This window comes from Centruroides sculpturatus, unplaced genomic scaffold (genome assembly GCF_000671375.1).
Source record: "Centruroides sculpturatus isolate CEXI.00-Female unplaced genomic scaffold, Cexi_2.0 scaffold1140, whole genome shotgun sequence".
Classification (NCBI taxonomy): Eukaryota; Metazoa; Arthropoda; class Arachnida; order Scorpiones; family Buthidae; genus Centruroides; species Centruroides sculpturatus.
The window spans coordinates 147,326-163,390 of NW_019385393.1; the positions used below are offsets into that span (position 1 = coordinate 147,326).

At 34.7% G+C, this 16,065-nt stretch overlaps 1 protein-coding gene across 1 annotated transcript in view; it reads left to right on the forward strand.

Moving 5' to 3' along the window:
* LOC111638475 (nose resistant to fluoxetine protein 6-like) overlaps nt 1–15,856 on the forward strand; it is a 37,114-nt gene extending 21,258 nt beyond the window's left edge. Inside the window, exons 7-13 of the mRNA XM_023384199.1 lie at nt 1,009–1,092; nt 1,164–1,326; nt 1,400–1,479; nt 2,517–2,636; nt 2,995–3,118; nt 11,729–11,915; nt 15,546–15,856. Coding sequence (XP_023239967.1) covers nt 1,009–1,092; nt 1,164–1,326; nt 1,400–1,479; nt 2,517–2,636; nt 2,995–3,118; nt 11,729–11,915; nt 15,546–15,856 — 1,069 coding nt within the window. The remainder of the gene's footprint in view (nt 1–1,008; nt 1,093–1,163; nt 1,327–1,399; nt 1,480–2,516; nt 2,637–2,994; nt 3,119–11,728; nt 11,916–15,545) is intronic.
* Nucleotides 15,857–16,065: the final 209 nt, after the last annotated feature.

Here is a 16,065-nt window from a genome sequence, read left to right on the forward strand (position 1 = left end):
GTCAAATGAACATAAATGTTAACTTTATTGTAATATCACCAAATGAACATTAGAAGAGTTAAGAAGGTTTGGAAGAGTTCTATGAAACGTATTTGGACAAGGATAAATATCTTGCGTTTTACAATCATGCTCTGTCAATGGTTACGCTATTTGGAAACACGTATGCGTGTGAACAACTTTTTAGTCGCATGAAGTATATCAAATCACAAGTGAGAACACGAATTACTGATGTTCATTTGGAAAACTGTTTGCGTGTAGCGACAACATCAGTCCAGGTCAATTTTGATGCACTTACTTGTTAGTTCTGTAAAACAAAGTCAAATTTTTAAATTGTCTAATAAATATGTTTCTCGGTTATTAAATAAATGATTCTCGGTTATGTTTTATTTTCTTCAAAAAAATAAATATACCTATTTTTTGTTTTTTTACATTAAATCAGGAAAGTGTTTGACCACGATCTCACCTACTGGAAAGCAACGATGCGGATGAAGGTGTGGAACGCTTGCTTGTTTACTTTAATTAAAAAAAAATTAGGTGCGTGGCCCGGCAGGAAATATTATTTTTGAAATTTGGCCCGCCTGCTAAAAAAGTTGGCCACCCCTGCATTAGATCATGTCGAGAAATTGCTTTTGCTTTGGATAACTGAAAAACAGTGTGCCGGCAACAGCGTATCGGAAGAAATTATTTGCGAGAAAGTTAAAAGGATACATGCTGATCTCATGAAAAATCAAGCAGAAACCAGCCATTAAAGCGAGGTGTTTAAAGCCAGCCATTTTTTTACATGAGAACGGATTAATCATTTTTACATTACTTCTTATGGAAAAAGTTGGTTTGGTATACGTCCTATTCGGTATAAGTCCAAACACCAGAAACGGATTAAGGTCGTATACCGAGGTTTCACTGTATTTGTAATGGTATTTAAATTTATAGTAAATTTAAATTATGATGTTAAGAATTCCTGTATAACAAAATAGCTGATAAAATGATTTGTATTTATTTTTTATTTAGTGGATTACTAACATTTTACACACGAAAACAAAAAGCAAAGTCAAACATGCAATATGTGCAATTCATAATAAACAGAGCGATCAGGTAAGGTAAAGGAAACCAAACTCTTGCATGAAAAAGCTTTTATTGATGTAAAATGCACGAAAATTTTTCAGGTTAACACTACCAGTTCTTTGTGTTTTGGCCACGATGATTATTTTACCTCTTTTGGGCGATGGTCCACATTGGGAATATGTTAAACGTGAGGCTGAATTTGCAGAACAACATTGGTGGAAATTTGCATTTCATACTCACGTTTATGAAATTTATCCACATAACGTAATTGTTCCAAATTTCATCTCAATAAATATTTTTATTGTATATTTAATCTATGTACTTTTTGAAATTGCAGGTTTTGTTTGATTTTTGGTTTATGAGTGATTTGTTGCAATTAACGATTATCACAGCACCATTGTTATTCGTGTGTGACAGGTAAGGAGAAAAATAACTTATATGGTTATTTAGTGATATAAGAGCGTGGTTGAATAAAAAGTACGATAGAAATAAGACGGTAAATTCTGCCGATTTATCTTTTGTGCAGAACTACTGCCTAATTAGCATCGAATATACGAGAAAAAATTGATTAAGATTATGGAGACTGATAAAGGATAACGTTAAAAATAGTAATTAGAGTATTAAAATTGCTGAAGTTGACACATCACATAATAATTTTATCTATGTATCACTGTAATGCGATTACAATTACGTGGCACCAGATTCTAATTTCGAATTGGCTTATTCATTGTCACGTGTGCACATGAGAAATTCATATGAGATACTAATATCTAGCCTAAATTTCTCGTGAAATGCACAATATTCAGCAATGTCATCTTATAAATTCTTTCATTCGAATAGTTTAATATTGGCAGTTTCAGTCACCAATAATTTGGATTAAGTCGAGTAATATAGTGTTCTGGCTTATATAAAATGGCGGAAAGGATTGTGATATATTTTTAAAATGTAAAAGAAAAAGAGAAACCATAACAACGGAAGACAACCAAAACGAAATTGTATTTATCACTGTTATACTCCGATATATACAGGTTTTTAATGAATATTTTATTTACTCGTTAACGATCATTTGTGTATTAAAAACAATTCAAAGTGATTTAGTTTTATTCATAAATGACAAGAAAAATATAAGGCTAGTATATTAGCTGGCCAGAGTAGTGTGACAATATATTTCGTGTTAGAAATAGCGTATCTGAAAATATTTTCTCTGTTTGGAAGTGGACGATTTTTTCTTTGAAAGAAAATATTAATTATTTTTTAAATTTTGGATTAATTTATTTCGAGAAAATTCGTAATTAAACTGTAATTGTTAGCAAAACTGGTTCGACATAAAATTTCAAATATAAGTCGAACTTTTTGCTGACAGTTCTGCTTTTCTCACACTGTAGATAAATTAAAAGTATTTTATTAATTTATTATTATTTTACTGATAACATTTGAATATTTTTTTATTTCAGATGGCCGAAACATGGGAAATTTGTAATATTTATATTACTTATTGTCGGCATTACCTCACACGTGACTTACATGGTGATGACAGACACCTTTATTTTCATTGGATACTCTTTTGACAGGGAGTATGTTTTAGTGATATTAAACAGTTAGAGTAAACTATTTTATATTTTTCTTTATTTACATAAATCTTGCTTACTACGGCAATATGAGGCAAAGGGATAAATCTATTCAAAGCACATGTATATATATATATATTTATGTATGTGGTGTTAATTTATATAAAATACTTATGATGTAATATACATGGTAAATTTCTGTATTAAACAGGTTCATACAGAAAGTATTTAGATAACTTTTCGTCAAGCCATAAATCTTTTTAGCTTGTCAAATATATTTAAAGCAATAATAAAAAGTTATACATTATAATATAGCTGGCATGCTATATGCAAAAAATAACAATTTTATGAATTTTATTTACAGAAAATTGTATACTTATTTATTTAATAATTATACAAGACCGTACTACTCGCACCTCACTTCTTATTGCACGGGTTTATTAATTGGAAATATTCTGGCAAACAAAATGGAGATAAAATTTAAAAAAGTAAGTCATCTTTCTCACATTTCTGATATCGTATTACACGTATTGTAACATAAATCATATTACAAATACAAGTTATATTGGAAGTTAAGGATTACATGCACAAAATAATCAGTCAAAATATTAAAATTCAGAATATTTGTCATTATTTAATGAGCTCAACGAAATATTAAATTCGACTAGCTACACTTTCAGTTTCATTGATGTTTATTTATTTCAATACATAAATACTAAACTACAATTTTATTTTTATTGTCATCATCAGTCTATTTATGATAAAATTACATATATATAAACATTTAACAGAACTTACTGAAAATTGCAGAAAAGAGTTTTTTATGATTTCAGAAATGATATTGTATACTTTAAAAGATATGTGGGCGATATCTTTATCTTATAAAAGAAAAACGTAAGATAAATGAATTCGTTAATAGAATCAATGCTAACAACGACGGCGTAAAATTAAGAATAAAACAAAAAAGTTCTTTAACAGTATATTTTTTAGATATAAACATCCAGTTTAAAAAAGTGCATTTATCCATTAGTGTTTACATCAAACCAACGCTTTACATCGTTCCACAATCAAATGATTTGTATCGTTAAAAGCTGGCAGCATTTTGAACTCTAATCAGAAGGGTCTTTCTATATTGTGTCAGTGGTGGGGACAGAGCAAAGGAAATTCAAAGAATTATAGAAGTAGCCGAAGCCTTGGGATACAAAAAAAGGCACAACATCAAGAATAGCTAATACATGCGAAATGAGAACAAAAGATTCAAGACATGAATTCGGTAAATTCACAAAGTTTACATATAACAGAAGTACGAAAGGCATTATGAAAGAAATTGCGAATCGCAAGGAGTCAAGAATGAAGGAGTCTGAAAAGATCTCCGATCCTATATGAAATTTTAAGAAATGACAAATATAACATCAAGAAAGAAGAAAAAGCAACTGAGTACAAGATTCCTTACGAAAACGTACAGCTAGGAATGAAGAAAAAAATATATTGGCGTCACAAGGAATTTGGTAGTAAAACTCAAAGAACACAAATATAACATTAGAAAAGGTTTCAACACAACAGTACTTTTTCAGATGGAGCAGACCCGAGGCTCGATAATAAAATTGGATGAAGCGGACATTGTCAAATTCTTGTTCTTTCCAACATTAGCAAGGACTGCTGAAAAAAATTGAAATATACAGAGTTACAGAGTTAAGAAAGAAATGGCTGGACTCAGAGGTATAGCCATTTAGACAATAAGAGGAAGGAAGAATGTAGCGAGAAGGTAAGTAGATGAAGATTAAAGTAAGGGAGATAGGATAGTGGGAAGGGAAGCCCATGAGGTCTTGCATCGCATTTATTAAATTAGATCAGAATACAGATACAAATACAATTACAATGCAGAATAAGTGAATGTGGTACAATATAGCATATATACGCGACAATAATTACCGGTTTATTAGAGGACAAAAGACATTAAGCAAAAAATATTAAATAAACAGTATAAGTAAAATAAGACTATGTACAAGGCTGGCATTTAGCCAGAATTGCGCGACAATTTTTTGTTAACAGCTGAGATAATGGGATATACAAATACTCGAAGATGGTGAACATATGCGAACAAGGAAAACAGCTTAATTGAGTTTATTAACTTCGGTGGCAAAGTTTTTGAATGCATTGATGTTGTCCTTGTCGCTAAAAAACGTACGAAGGTCACACGGCCATAGTTGTCCTTTGTTGTAGACAGCATCCCTGAGTTTCTTTCGTTGGGTTATATAGAGTGGGCAGCGGAAGATTAGGTGCTCGGGGTCCTCTTCTTCGTTGAGGTCACAAGTGCATTTGCCGTCGGTTTTGTTTAGAAACCTCAGCAAGTAAGAATTAAAGTTACCATGCCCCGTTAACAGTTGTGTTAGCTGGAAGGTGGTATTGAAATTCCTTTTAGGACAGTCCGAAGGAGAAGGGAGGTAGCGGTGGGTGAGCCTGCCTGTATTGCCATTATCCCATCTGGATTTCCAAGTTTTGAGAATTATGTCGTGCAACAGATTGTTGAGATGGGTGATGCTAATTCTATTGTAGGAGATATTAGTTGCTAAAGTTGGTGCTTTGGAGGCAAGAAGGTCCGCTCTCTCATTACCCGCAACCCCAGAGTGCCCTTTGACCCAGTGGAAGTCTATGTTAATGCCTCTGTTCCTGAGGGCACGGATACTATTGATGGTGTCCCTTATGATAGGGAGATTTGTGTTGCACTTGGCTATTTGGTGTATGGCGACTCGACTGTCGCTGAAGATCTGGTAGTTGTGTTGATTCACTGTATTGTGGTTGTTTGTAATCCAGGTAATGGCTTCCAGGATAGCCAGAGACTCGGCTTGATTGATCGTGCAGTGAGGTGCTAATTTCCTGCACCTCTGGTAGAGACACTGGGTTCCCTTATAGACTGTGAATGCACAGCCAACGCCGAGCTTGGATTTCGATCCGTCGGTGAAAATGCTGATTGAGTGTTTATCTATTGGATCGTGTATTGAACTTTGAATGCTGGTGAAGCTTGGGTGGATGTACTGCAGGTCCTTGTGTTTGTCAAGGCCGTAGGTGGTGACGTGCATCGCAATTTGGTTAATTTCATTGTTGTAAGTCTCTTTGCAAGTAGCGGTGCTGAAGGTCTCAAGATTTATCTCCCCTTTAGCTAACTTGTGCAAATTATATCTTATATTTGCTTCTCTGATCTTAAGGTCAATAGGGAGAGTGTTGTTGAGGACAAGAAGGGCCTCTGTAGGGGCTGTCTTGTAGGCTTTGGCAATGTTTATGGCCGACAGCCTTTGGATGGAGAGAAGCTTACGTTTGATGTGGACCCTCGTAGCCGATGAGCCCCAGATCTCTGCCCCGTACGTAATAATGGGCTCAACAACCGCGGTGTAGAGAATCCTGCTCGCCGAGGGACCATAGCCCCATTTATTTCTGCTTATCGTTTTGAGCGCTTGGGCTACTTTGGTAGCCTTTTCGTAGATGTGATGTACGTGGTCGGTCCAGTTTAGCCGATGGTCGAGGATAATCCCTAGATACTTGACTGCAGTTGCGTTTTGGATCTTTTTACCGCTTATTTTGATGCTGGGCCCTTTCTTGAGTGGGTTACCCTTTGGAAAAACGATAGCGGTACATTTGGTATGATTGATAGAAAGCTTTACCTCATTGCACCATTCATGGATAATGGCTAGAACTTCGTTGGTCCTATCTTGCAGTACTTTCAAGTTTACGTGACTAAGAATGAGGGCTGTATCATCTGCATACCCTTGCAGATGTACGTTATAGTCCTTAGGGAAATTTGGTTGTAGATTTAGGAGTCCATTATAGAGGATATTCCACAAATAGGGCCCCGATTTCGAGCCCTGAGGACACCCTCTATGGATGTTCCTATGTAGAAGATTGAAATTGCCCGTGTCCACGATGATACTGCGGTTTTGTAAGTAGCTTCTTGCAAGGCTATAGATATTCATTGGGCAGTTATTGGTCTTCAAGTTGTTTAAAATGACCGGCCACCAAGCATGGTCGAATGCACCCCTGAAGTCGATGGTAACCATCAGGCTGTGCATTCCTTTCTGTCGGGCGTTAAGGACGTAGTTCTTGATATTATCAATGGCGTCGATTGTTCGTTTGCCCTTTCTGAAGCCGTATTGGCTGTCGTTCATAATAGTGTGTTTTTCAAAGTGGTAGGTGATCCTATTCACCATTAAGGCGTCAAGGACCTTGCCAACGAATGGAAGTAGAGAAATGGGCCTAAAATTGGATGCTTTAGGAGGAGAACTGTCGCTAGATTTCGGTATTAGCTTGATAGAAGCTTGTTTCCATATGATAGGAAAGTACCCCAGCTGTAGGCATTTGTTCATTATGAGGCTAAACGTGGTTGGGATAGCCTTAAACGCAAGTTTGGCCATTTTGGCCGTGATTTTGTCCGGCCCGGGTGCTTTCTTGTGCTTTAGTTTTTCAAACTCCCTATCTATTTCGGTGTAGGTGAATGGAGAATCATTATAGTTATTGTAGGCCTCAAGAGCACGAGACCTAATTTCCCTGTGAATTTGGTGATCTGTGGTTTCGTTGTCTTCTGGAAAAAGTTCGTTGATGATGTGATTGTAGGTTTCCGAGATTGTCGTCGTGTATTCGTTGTCATTTATCTGGATGGTAGGGGGGATCATTAGTTTTTTCTTTTTCTTGACTGCTAGATGGAATGGGGTTGACCATGGATTCTTTTCCCCTGCATTGGAGCAAAATTCTCTCCATGAGTTAGTTCTTGCCTTATTAATTTCAGTCTTGTAATTATGGAAGAGATTCATATAAGTGGCTCTGAGCTCCAGCTTGCGGTCAGGGTCAGATTCCCTACGCATCTTTTTCTTTTCTTTCCTGAGACTGGCCCTTAGTTTTTGTAAGTCCGCGTTCCACCACGGTGCAGAGGACTTCACCGTCTTTATTGTCGTTGAATGATAATAGGCCCTATGAATTGTGTTATGCAATCTCTCCACAACATTTTCCAGATCCATAGCGTCACTTATCGCTGAGATGTTCCCCGGGATCCAGAATAACTGAATAAGCTGGGAGTATAAATCCCAGTTAGTCCTTTGGGTTAGAGAGTAGCGAGGGAGCGGGGTTGACTGGTCTATAATCGTTTCAATAAAGTTATGGTCGCTGACCGCATGATAGTCTAGAGTGTTGCATATGATGTTGTTCTGCTGAAGCTTGACAGATCCCATGCAGATATCTATCCAGCTTTCTCCGTTGGTGGAGGAGAAAGTGGGGAGAGGGCTGGTATTCAGCGAGGTTAGCTGGAGGTGTGTCATCAATTCTTCCACTAGATAACCCCTGGGGTCTTCAACCGGACTATGCCACGAGTGTGATTTGGCGTTGAAGTCCCCTAGGATGAGGATTGGTGAGTTTTGCAGATTTAACACCGAGGAAGATAACATGTCGAGAGGCTGAGTTAGGTCCTCTGAAGGGGGACAGTAGAACGAGATGAGAATAAAGTTGATGTTGTTCAGGCTGAGGTTAATCGTTGTGAAGTATTCGTTGCTATGCTGAGTGATGAGTTGAACGTCAAGCTTGTCATTAAAGATTATGAAGCCGGTCTTAGGAGGATTGCCACTCCTATCACCATGGTTAAGTATGCGATTGGAGCCGAACATTGCGATTTTATTGTGGTAGGTATAAGGCTCTTGTACGGCCAAGATGTCCGTATGCCTTGTGGCCGCAAGTTGTATTGCATCAGAAGCGGCGGCTTTACATTTTTGTAAGTTCGCTTGTAGAATCCTCAAGGTGTTTGATATTTTGTTACACTCCATAATTCGTTTGTCTAATGGTCAGTGCCTTCATGCGAATGGTGACAGGGCATTGTGGGTTAAAAGCATTATGCTCCGTGTTATACTTTTCCTGTTCTGGTAGGTCTTTGTTTGCTGTTCTACAGTTTGTGCAGCAAGGGGGTTCTTCTAGCCTTTGACATTCACCAAACCTGTGCCCTTTATTACAATGACTGCACTTCTGGTTTTTGGTACAGTCGGTGGAGATATGGTTAAATCCACAGCATTGAAAACATCTGACCAGAGGGATGTAGTCGTTTACTTGTATCTTAGCCCATCCTATGGCTACGTGCTTTGTGCCTACCATTATGTTTCTTATTTTAGGTGTGGTGGAAAGGACGATATGGCGACAATTCTCTTTTGCGTTATTCCTATTGAGTATGGTGCTGATACGGGTCGATTTTATAAATTCGTCATTGGAGATTGGGAGGTTTTCGTTTTGTTCAATTATTATGGATGTTAATTCAGTCTCGTTGACTGATTTTGGTACATTTGTAAGGATTAATCTGGGCCTTCTCCCTTCTGAGATCTTACTTTTCACCTTACTAGAAATCTCCGGGAGTTTATTGATTGCCTCTGAGAGTACTTCCGCCTCCTCGTGTGTGTCTGTGCGGAAGCATATCCCGTCGCCTTTGACCTGTCTAACTGATTTTACCTTGATTTTGAGTTCGTGTGGCTTTATTTTCGTTTTTATCTCCTCTTCGATTTTAGTCATGTTGACTTCTTTTCCTTCGTCATCGTCCCTTGGGTATAAGAGGACGGCGTAGCTTCCTCCAGCTCCTTCGTTGTTAATTTTGTTTTTCAACGATTGGTTGATAGATCTTGTGGTGAAGCTGGGTCTTGTATTCATTTTGGCTACATCGGCGTAGGATGTTGGTGGAGCTAAGGGAGCCGGGGTGTGCGGCGGGCCCTGAGAGAGCTTTGACCGAACCTCCTTCAGGATGCCTTGAAATTGGCCGAGGCACGAGAATAACATGGTGACTTTATCGCGCACTTCTCTCCGCTCTTCTGTTCTGATATAAGTACTATTTTTCTCAGGGAGCAAGTCTAGAATCCGCATGAAGTGTTGGTTAGCCTCTTCTAGAATTTTATCTTCTAGAGAGGACAAAACAATACGAGGAACCAAGGTGTTACCGCCATTAGCGGCTGGATCGGTGGTAGAGGACATAGTTGAAGTTTAACACAAGGACAAGAGCAATAATTGCTAAGAACGTTGTAATAGGCAGGAATATTTGTAAAACAAGACACAAATAGTAACTAGTATCACCGGAACGTGGTGAAATACCATTAAATTATAATTAATTAAAATTAACTAATATCAGAATGCTACAGACGAATTTAGTTTGATATGAATTTACTGAAACGGATGATATATAACACGAGAAAAGAAAGCTTTACGTCCCGAGAGAGCGTTCCTACAACCCGCCGTATTAGGGTCAGTAAGAGGATAAGACCCGGCCACGTGCTCAGGACAATGACCTATGACTCCTTTGTCTCAAACGAATTTAAACACAACCGTTAAAACTAAACTAATAACGATAACACTGCGAAGATTACAGAGCAGGTAGGTGCCAATATGACAAGGGAGATACCCGAAGGTGAGCGGCACCGATGGCCCGATAGGCCCGCACGACAGCCCGATGTGCGAAAGTTCCGGTCGTGATAACACGATAACGAAAAAGCGTAGAGAAAAACCGTAAACACCGTTATAAAATACGTTTAAACCCCTACAAAATGATATATAATATCACACGTTACCGGCGGAAGCGGGCCGCAAAAAGTTGCTCAAAGATCGGAAATTTCCGGAAGCCGTAATTCCGAGACGCCTGGACGGATCCGGAAAACTAACACCTTGTTTCATAGCGTACGATGAACTGATTCCAACGGTGTATAACACTTGGTTGATTAATCCTTGGTTTCGCTGATGAGACGATCGGAAACAGGAGCACATGTGAACCCGACAGACCGAACCGGTGACCCCATTGAAATATACAAGAGCAAACTGGAAGAGGCATGCATAAATGTAAGCGTTGCAAAAGGTCTATCATCGGCTTCGAAGTTTATAGTCAAAAAGTTTGCAATGAACTCTTAATTTATACATTAGTCTATAGATGCATATTATATAAATTATTCCTTTATGTTGAAAATTCAATATATTTGAGTTTGTTTTTTATTATTTTTTTACATTTTATTTTATATATCTTTTTATAAGTTATCTTTATGTTGTTTTTTTTCTTATTCCGTTGTTAATTTTTTTCATTTAAATGTGTTTCATCTTATGATCCAATCCTTTTCAACCTGATGACCTACAGAATAGGTTTTAGTTTTGAATAAATCTATCTTGGAAACGAAAGAAATGTTTTATATTTGTCTATTGTATATATATAAATTTGTTTTAAATGCAACGAAAACATTGAATTTTAATATTAGAATATTCTGTATTACCGTGAAAAATTGGTAAGTAAAGGAACACCCTTGGACACGAACAATATTAGTGTTTATATCTGGGTTTCTGAGTGGCTATTTAACATTCTTAAAACCTATCAATTCCGACTGCTTTAATTTGGAATTAACAGTGACCTGCTTAGTGACAATTATCTGGGCGTTGGCTTCGGAATAAAGACTTTTTAAACTTTAACAACAATCGGAGATTCACATTTACACTTTTTTTGTTGGTAGGTTTTTCAAGAGTTCAGTACGTTCAAACAATGATCAGTACATTCAAACTAGAAAGAAACATATTTGTTTTATTTATTCCATACTTATATTTTAGATAAATTATGTGGCAACAATTCAAGACTTTTAAATTCGAACTGTCCGTTTTGCTGCCTGCCTGTCTTTCTTAATATCGAGAACAATGTTAAATAAATGTAGTCAGAAACCAGATATGGAAGAATAGGAACAATAATTCCAAATGAACGTTTCGGTTTTAACACAAGTTACGTTATTTTTTAATTCAAACTTGAATACTCTTAATTTAATTAGATGAATAACCGGCACATCTCTATTGTTAGCAAAAAAAGTATAATGTACAGGGTCAAGACACTACCAGTTTTGAGGTGAAGAGCATATATTTTAAATTAAATAAATTAATATTATTTAATAAATTGCATCCTGGCAATAAGACCATGTCACAATAAATAATCGCTTGCATTTTATATATGTTCGACGGCTTTTTCAAATTTCAAACATAAAGCAGGCCAAATTAAAACTACATATAATAAAAATCTAAACTGTTACGAAAAGATATTTTAATTTCAAAACATTTATTTTCTTTTACAGATTTACCGTGTAATCTTCTGGATAATTTCCTTGTCTCTATTGATGTATTCTACTTTTGGATTGCACAAACAGATAATTGAAGTGTCTCCAAACAAATCTCTCGTTTTTATTCACAGAGCTTTGTCACCGTTTATGTTGATAATTGGACTTTCTTGGATATGTCTAGCTTGTATAACTGGATATGGAGGTACGTCTCTTGAACAATTTTATATTTGAAAGTATTGAGGTATAGAGAGTAAATATATTTTACATTTTTAAAGTTAATGTAGAAAATATCGTTTTGAATTATTGCATTCACAAGCGAATCAAACATAACTGCCACTGTTTTGGAAAGTATTTCAAATAAAATGTCAGATTTCTAATAAATTGTGAGGTAGCAACGCCCTAACTACAGTCTTGGGACAAATCAAACATACCATATCAATTACAAATGATAAAAATAAGCAAACCTTTGGTTTGTATATTACGTACTGTATGTACAAACATTCATTGAACAACTAAACTAGAGTTTGGCTCTTCAATCGAAACGTTTGGATAACATTATTCTAAGACATCATTGAAGGAACAAACAATACTGTGATAACAAGTGAAGAGCATGATCTTATTTTCAAAGATTTTTTCATGCATAACAATTTTGAATGGAATTTATTTCCATTCTGTCTTTTCATTTATTTAGTTAAATACTGTTTATTCTTAAAATATTTTTTATCTGTTTCAAAGAAGTTATATTTTGTGATTTATCTGTTAATATTTATTTACCTTGACGGTTATTTTAATATTACAACAGAAACTACTATTCAATAAAATGCATTGATTTTTAAAGATATAATATATTTTAATGGTACTTATATTACTAGAAAAATTTTAATAATTGTTATTTTAATATTCATTATTTCTAAGGCAAATAACTGAAAAATGAGTTTTAAAATAATGTAATAGAATTCTATTAATAATGAATACTTAGAAATATACGTCCGCATTTACTGCTTAACATATTGTTTTTTTACATTATGTAAACATATAGAATGTTACTATTGTGAGATATATTTTTAAAGTTTTCGAATTTATTTTTTTATTTTTAGGAGTTGTTAACAGATTTCTATCTATGAAAGTCTTTAGCATTTTAGATCGTTTGAATGTATGGATTTACGTTCTTCATCATCTAATTATCTATATATATAAAATTGCTTGTCCTGACTGACTCATTCACTCACTGATTCATCATCGCCCAGAGCAAACCACTGAACCTAAAGAGGTGAAATTTGGTACACAGTTAGGGTACGTCATGAAAACGCTCACTAAGAAGGGATTTTTCGAAATTCCCCCGCGGGGGGTAGAGGGAGAGGATTAAGGCTTAACTGGAAAAACGGCTTCTACTGTACTATTTTATATGCGATTTTTTGTTTTTATCTGCGTTTTAGTAGGGTATGCCATGGGAATGCACAATAAGACGGGATTTTTCAAAATTCTCCCGCGGGGAGGAGAGGGAGAGGATTAAGGCTTAACCGGAAGAACAGCTTCTACTGCACTATTTTAGATGCAATTTTTTGTTTTTATCTGCGTTTTAGTAGGGTATGCCATGGGAATGCACAATAAGACGGGATTTTTCAAAATTCTCCCGCGGGGNATCAATGTTTTATTTTCTTATATTTATTTCTTTATATATTTGTATAATATCAGTGAAATTGTTGGGCCAAAGATTATTTATAATGTTATACAAATGTCTTATATAGTATAAGAAAAAGAAATACTGATAAAAATAATATTATTATATAAATAATGTTTTTATAACAATTTTTTTAAAACCGTTAATACAATAAGCGAACATATAATAAAAAATACGTTTTCATAAATATCCAAATTGATCTTTCTGAGAGAATTTTGTGCATGACGAATAATTGAGCCAGGATTAGCGAGAGTTTATTATTTAGAATGTAAATTTAAAAGTCATATACTTCGCAATATATGTAATATTTATTAATTTCTAAATCATATGCGTAAGAGATAATAGTAATCCTTATTAAATATTTAAAGGAACAGTCAGATGATGACCAGCCCGACTGTATTGTTAAAGAAAAGGAATAATTTAAAGGCGCAAACCACTAGTAATTTCAAGTTGAGATGATATATTTTAAATTAAAATAATTTAAAATATAATTAAAAAATTGCAGCCCGGCATTCTAACGATATCATAACGAACATTTTGTCGTTCATGTGAAACAAACATTTATAAAATATTAGATTGAAACTAAAAAATAAAAATTGCTAAATATAATTTAAAATTATATTTTAAGTATTTATGTTGAAGTAAATAAGTCTACAGTGGCTTAGGATTTATTGAATAAACACTGTATATTTTAAGTGAAAACGTCAAATAATTCAGAAATAAAACAATTTGAGTTGTATTACTTAACCATTTTCGATCCACTCAGATTTTAATTGTATTGTTAATTTTGTTTTTTTTTTCAGTGGATGTTGTTCACGTTGGTCCTGTTTCTTTCGCTGATTGTATCTTTCATCTATTACATCTTTATCCAAGCTCCTCTCGACTTTCTGGTTTTTAAATTGTTACGTTCAAGATCAAGAAAGAAAGCTTCAGTCGAAAATTGCCAAATAACAACCATAAGTATGCGGCTTCAATCCGACTGATATGAACAGATTGTGAAAAACAGGTTAATTATGTTGTACTGTGTTTAACCGATGTTTTAAGAACTTATATTACATAAAGAAATTTAACATATACTAAACTGTATTCACATGTTATAGCATTTTATTAATAATGCATACTTAGAAATTTTCATTTTGTCAAACGGAATGAAACATTTTAAGAGTATATATTTTGTATACGGACCGTCAAAGTATTTTTGAGTTAATAAATTACTTAAAAAACTAAAAAATTATCTGCATTTTAAGAGTATATATTTTGTATACGGACCGTCAAAGTATTTTTGAGTTAATAAATTACTTAAAAAACTAAAAAATTATCTGCATTTTAAGAGTATATATTTTGTATACGGACCGTCAAAGTATTTTTGAGTTAATAAATTACTTAAAAAACTAAAAAATTATCTGCATTTAAAATATATTTTAAATAGTAAAAATTACTTGTAAATGTATACTTCATACTATGTTGGAATTTTCAGAATTCATATCAATATTAATGTGAGTGACTTGATAACAAAACTGACGTAGAATTCATTACTTTGCGTATACGATAATTATAAATATGTAGTTTGTTTCACAATGATAGAATAATTATTACAAGTTTTATTGCTGATGCTGTCCACTTTCTGATTAGAGGTATGAAAGGTGATGGCGGAAATTACCATTGCGTATGTATAGCATGAGTAGGCACAAAAATACTTCTGGTAAAATGACAAAATAAACATTGTTAGTTGCTATGGAGTTATTTATTTTTTTCAATTCATTTATAATATAGTAATATATTTTACAAATAACTTATGCTTTCATATAAAAATTCTTTACTTGTCAAATGTATGTTTTATTTGTATTAATTTCTAGACTTTGTTATTAAGGAATCCTCCTCCTCTGACTGTTCTTCGCAAATGTAGCAATTTGCTTTATGGTTGAAAAACTCACTTAACAGACGCACCTGTAGATGATAAGATACACATTAATGATATTAAATCACATAATTCTTTTAGTACATCTTTGTTCAGATCATCAGTTATATTTTATGTTAAATACCCCGTTATATTTTATGTTAAATACCCTTGTTACTTGATTACTTGACTGAATACACATCAAAGAATAGACTAGATAGGTCATTTTTTCAAATCACTAAAACTGATTTTAGTGCTGTTAGCGCTTCGTGGATGCAAACCATCCTGGTTCCTTAATAAAGCATATCCTCGAGCCGTTTGTACGGACACAGGAATGCATGACTTCGAATCTTGCGGATTGTGGCCTCGCAATCGCTTTAAGAGCGGGGATGAGGAATATGTTGTTCTTGACAAAGATGCTAATCTAAGTGAATCGGTGGAAGTCTCCCAGAATCTGGCAACTGAAAGGCGGCAAGAACAAACAGATACTTTAACGTGTGTGGCACAATCCATCAGACTACTGAGCAAGAACAGACTGAAGAAGTTGAGTACCCACAGTTCCTGAGGTACCGACAACTCACCCTTTGGAAAAACAGCAAGATCAATGTCTAGAAGAGAATGCGAAGGAATGTTCTTTAGGTATGAAAGTAAACATTTCTAATACAGAGATAGTTCGAGCGACAATTGAAATAATATCTCCACTACGTGGTATTCTTGGAATTGCAAAAAGGAAAACGTATCAAGGAATCTTGGTGCGAAGAAAAGTAAAACTAC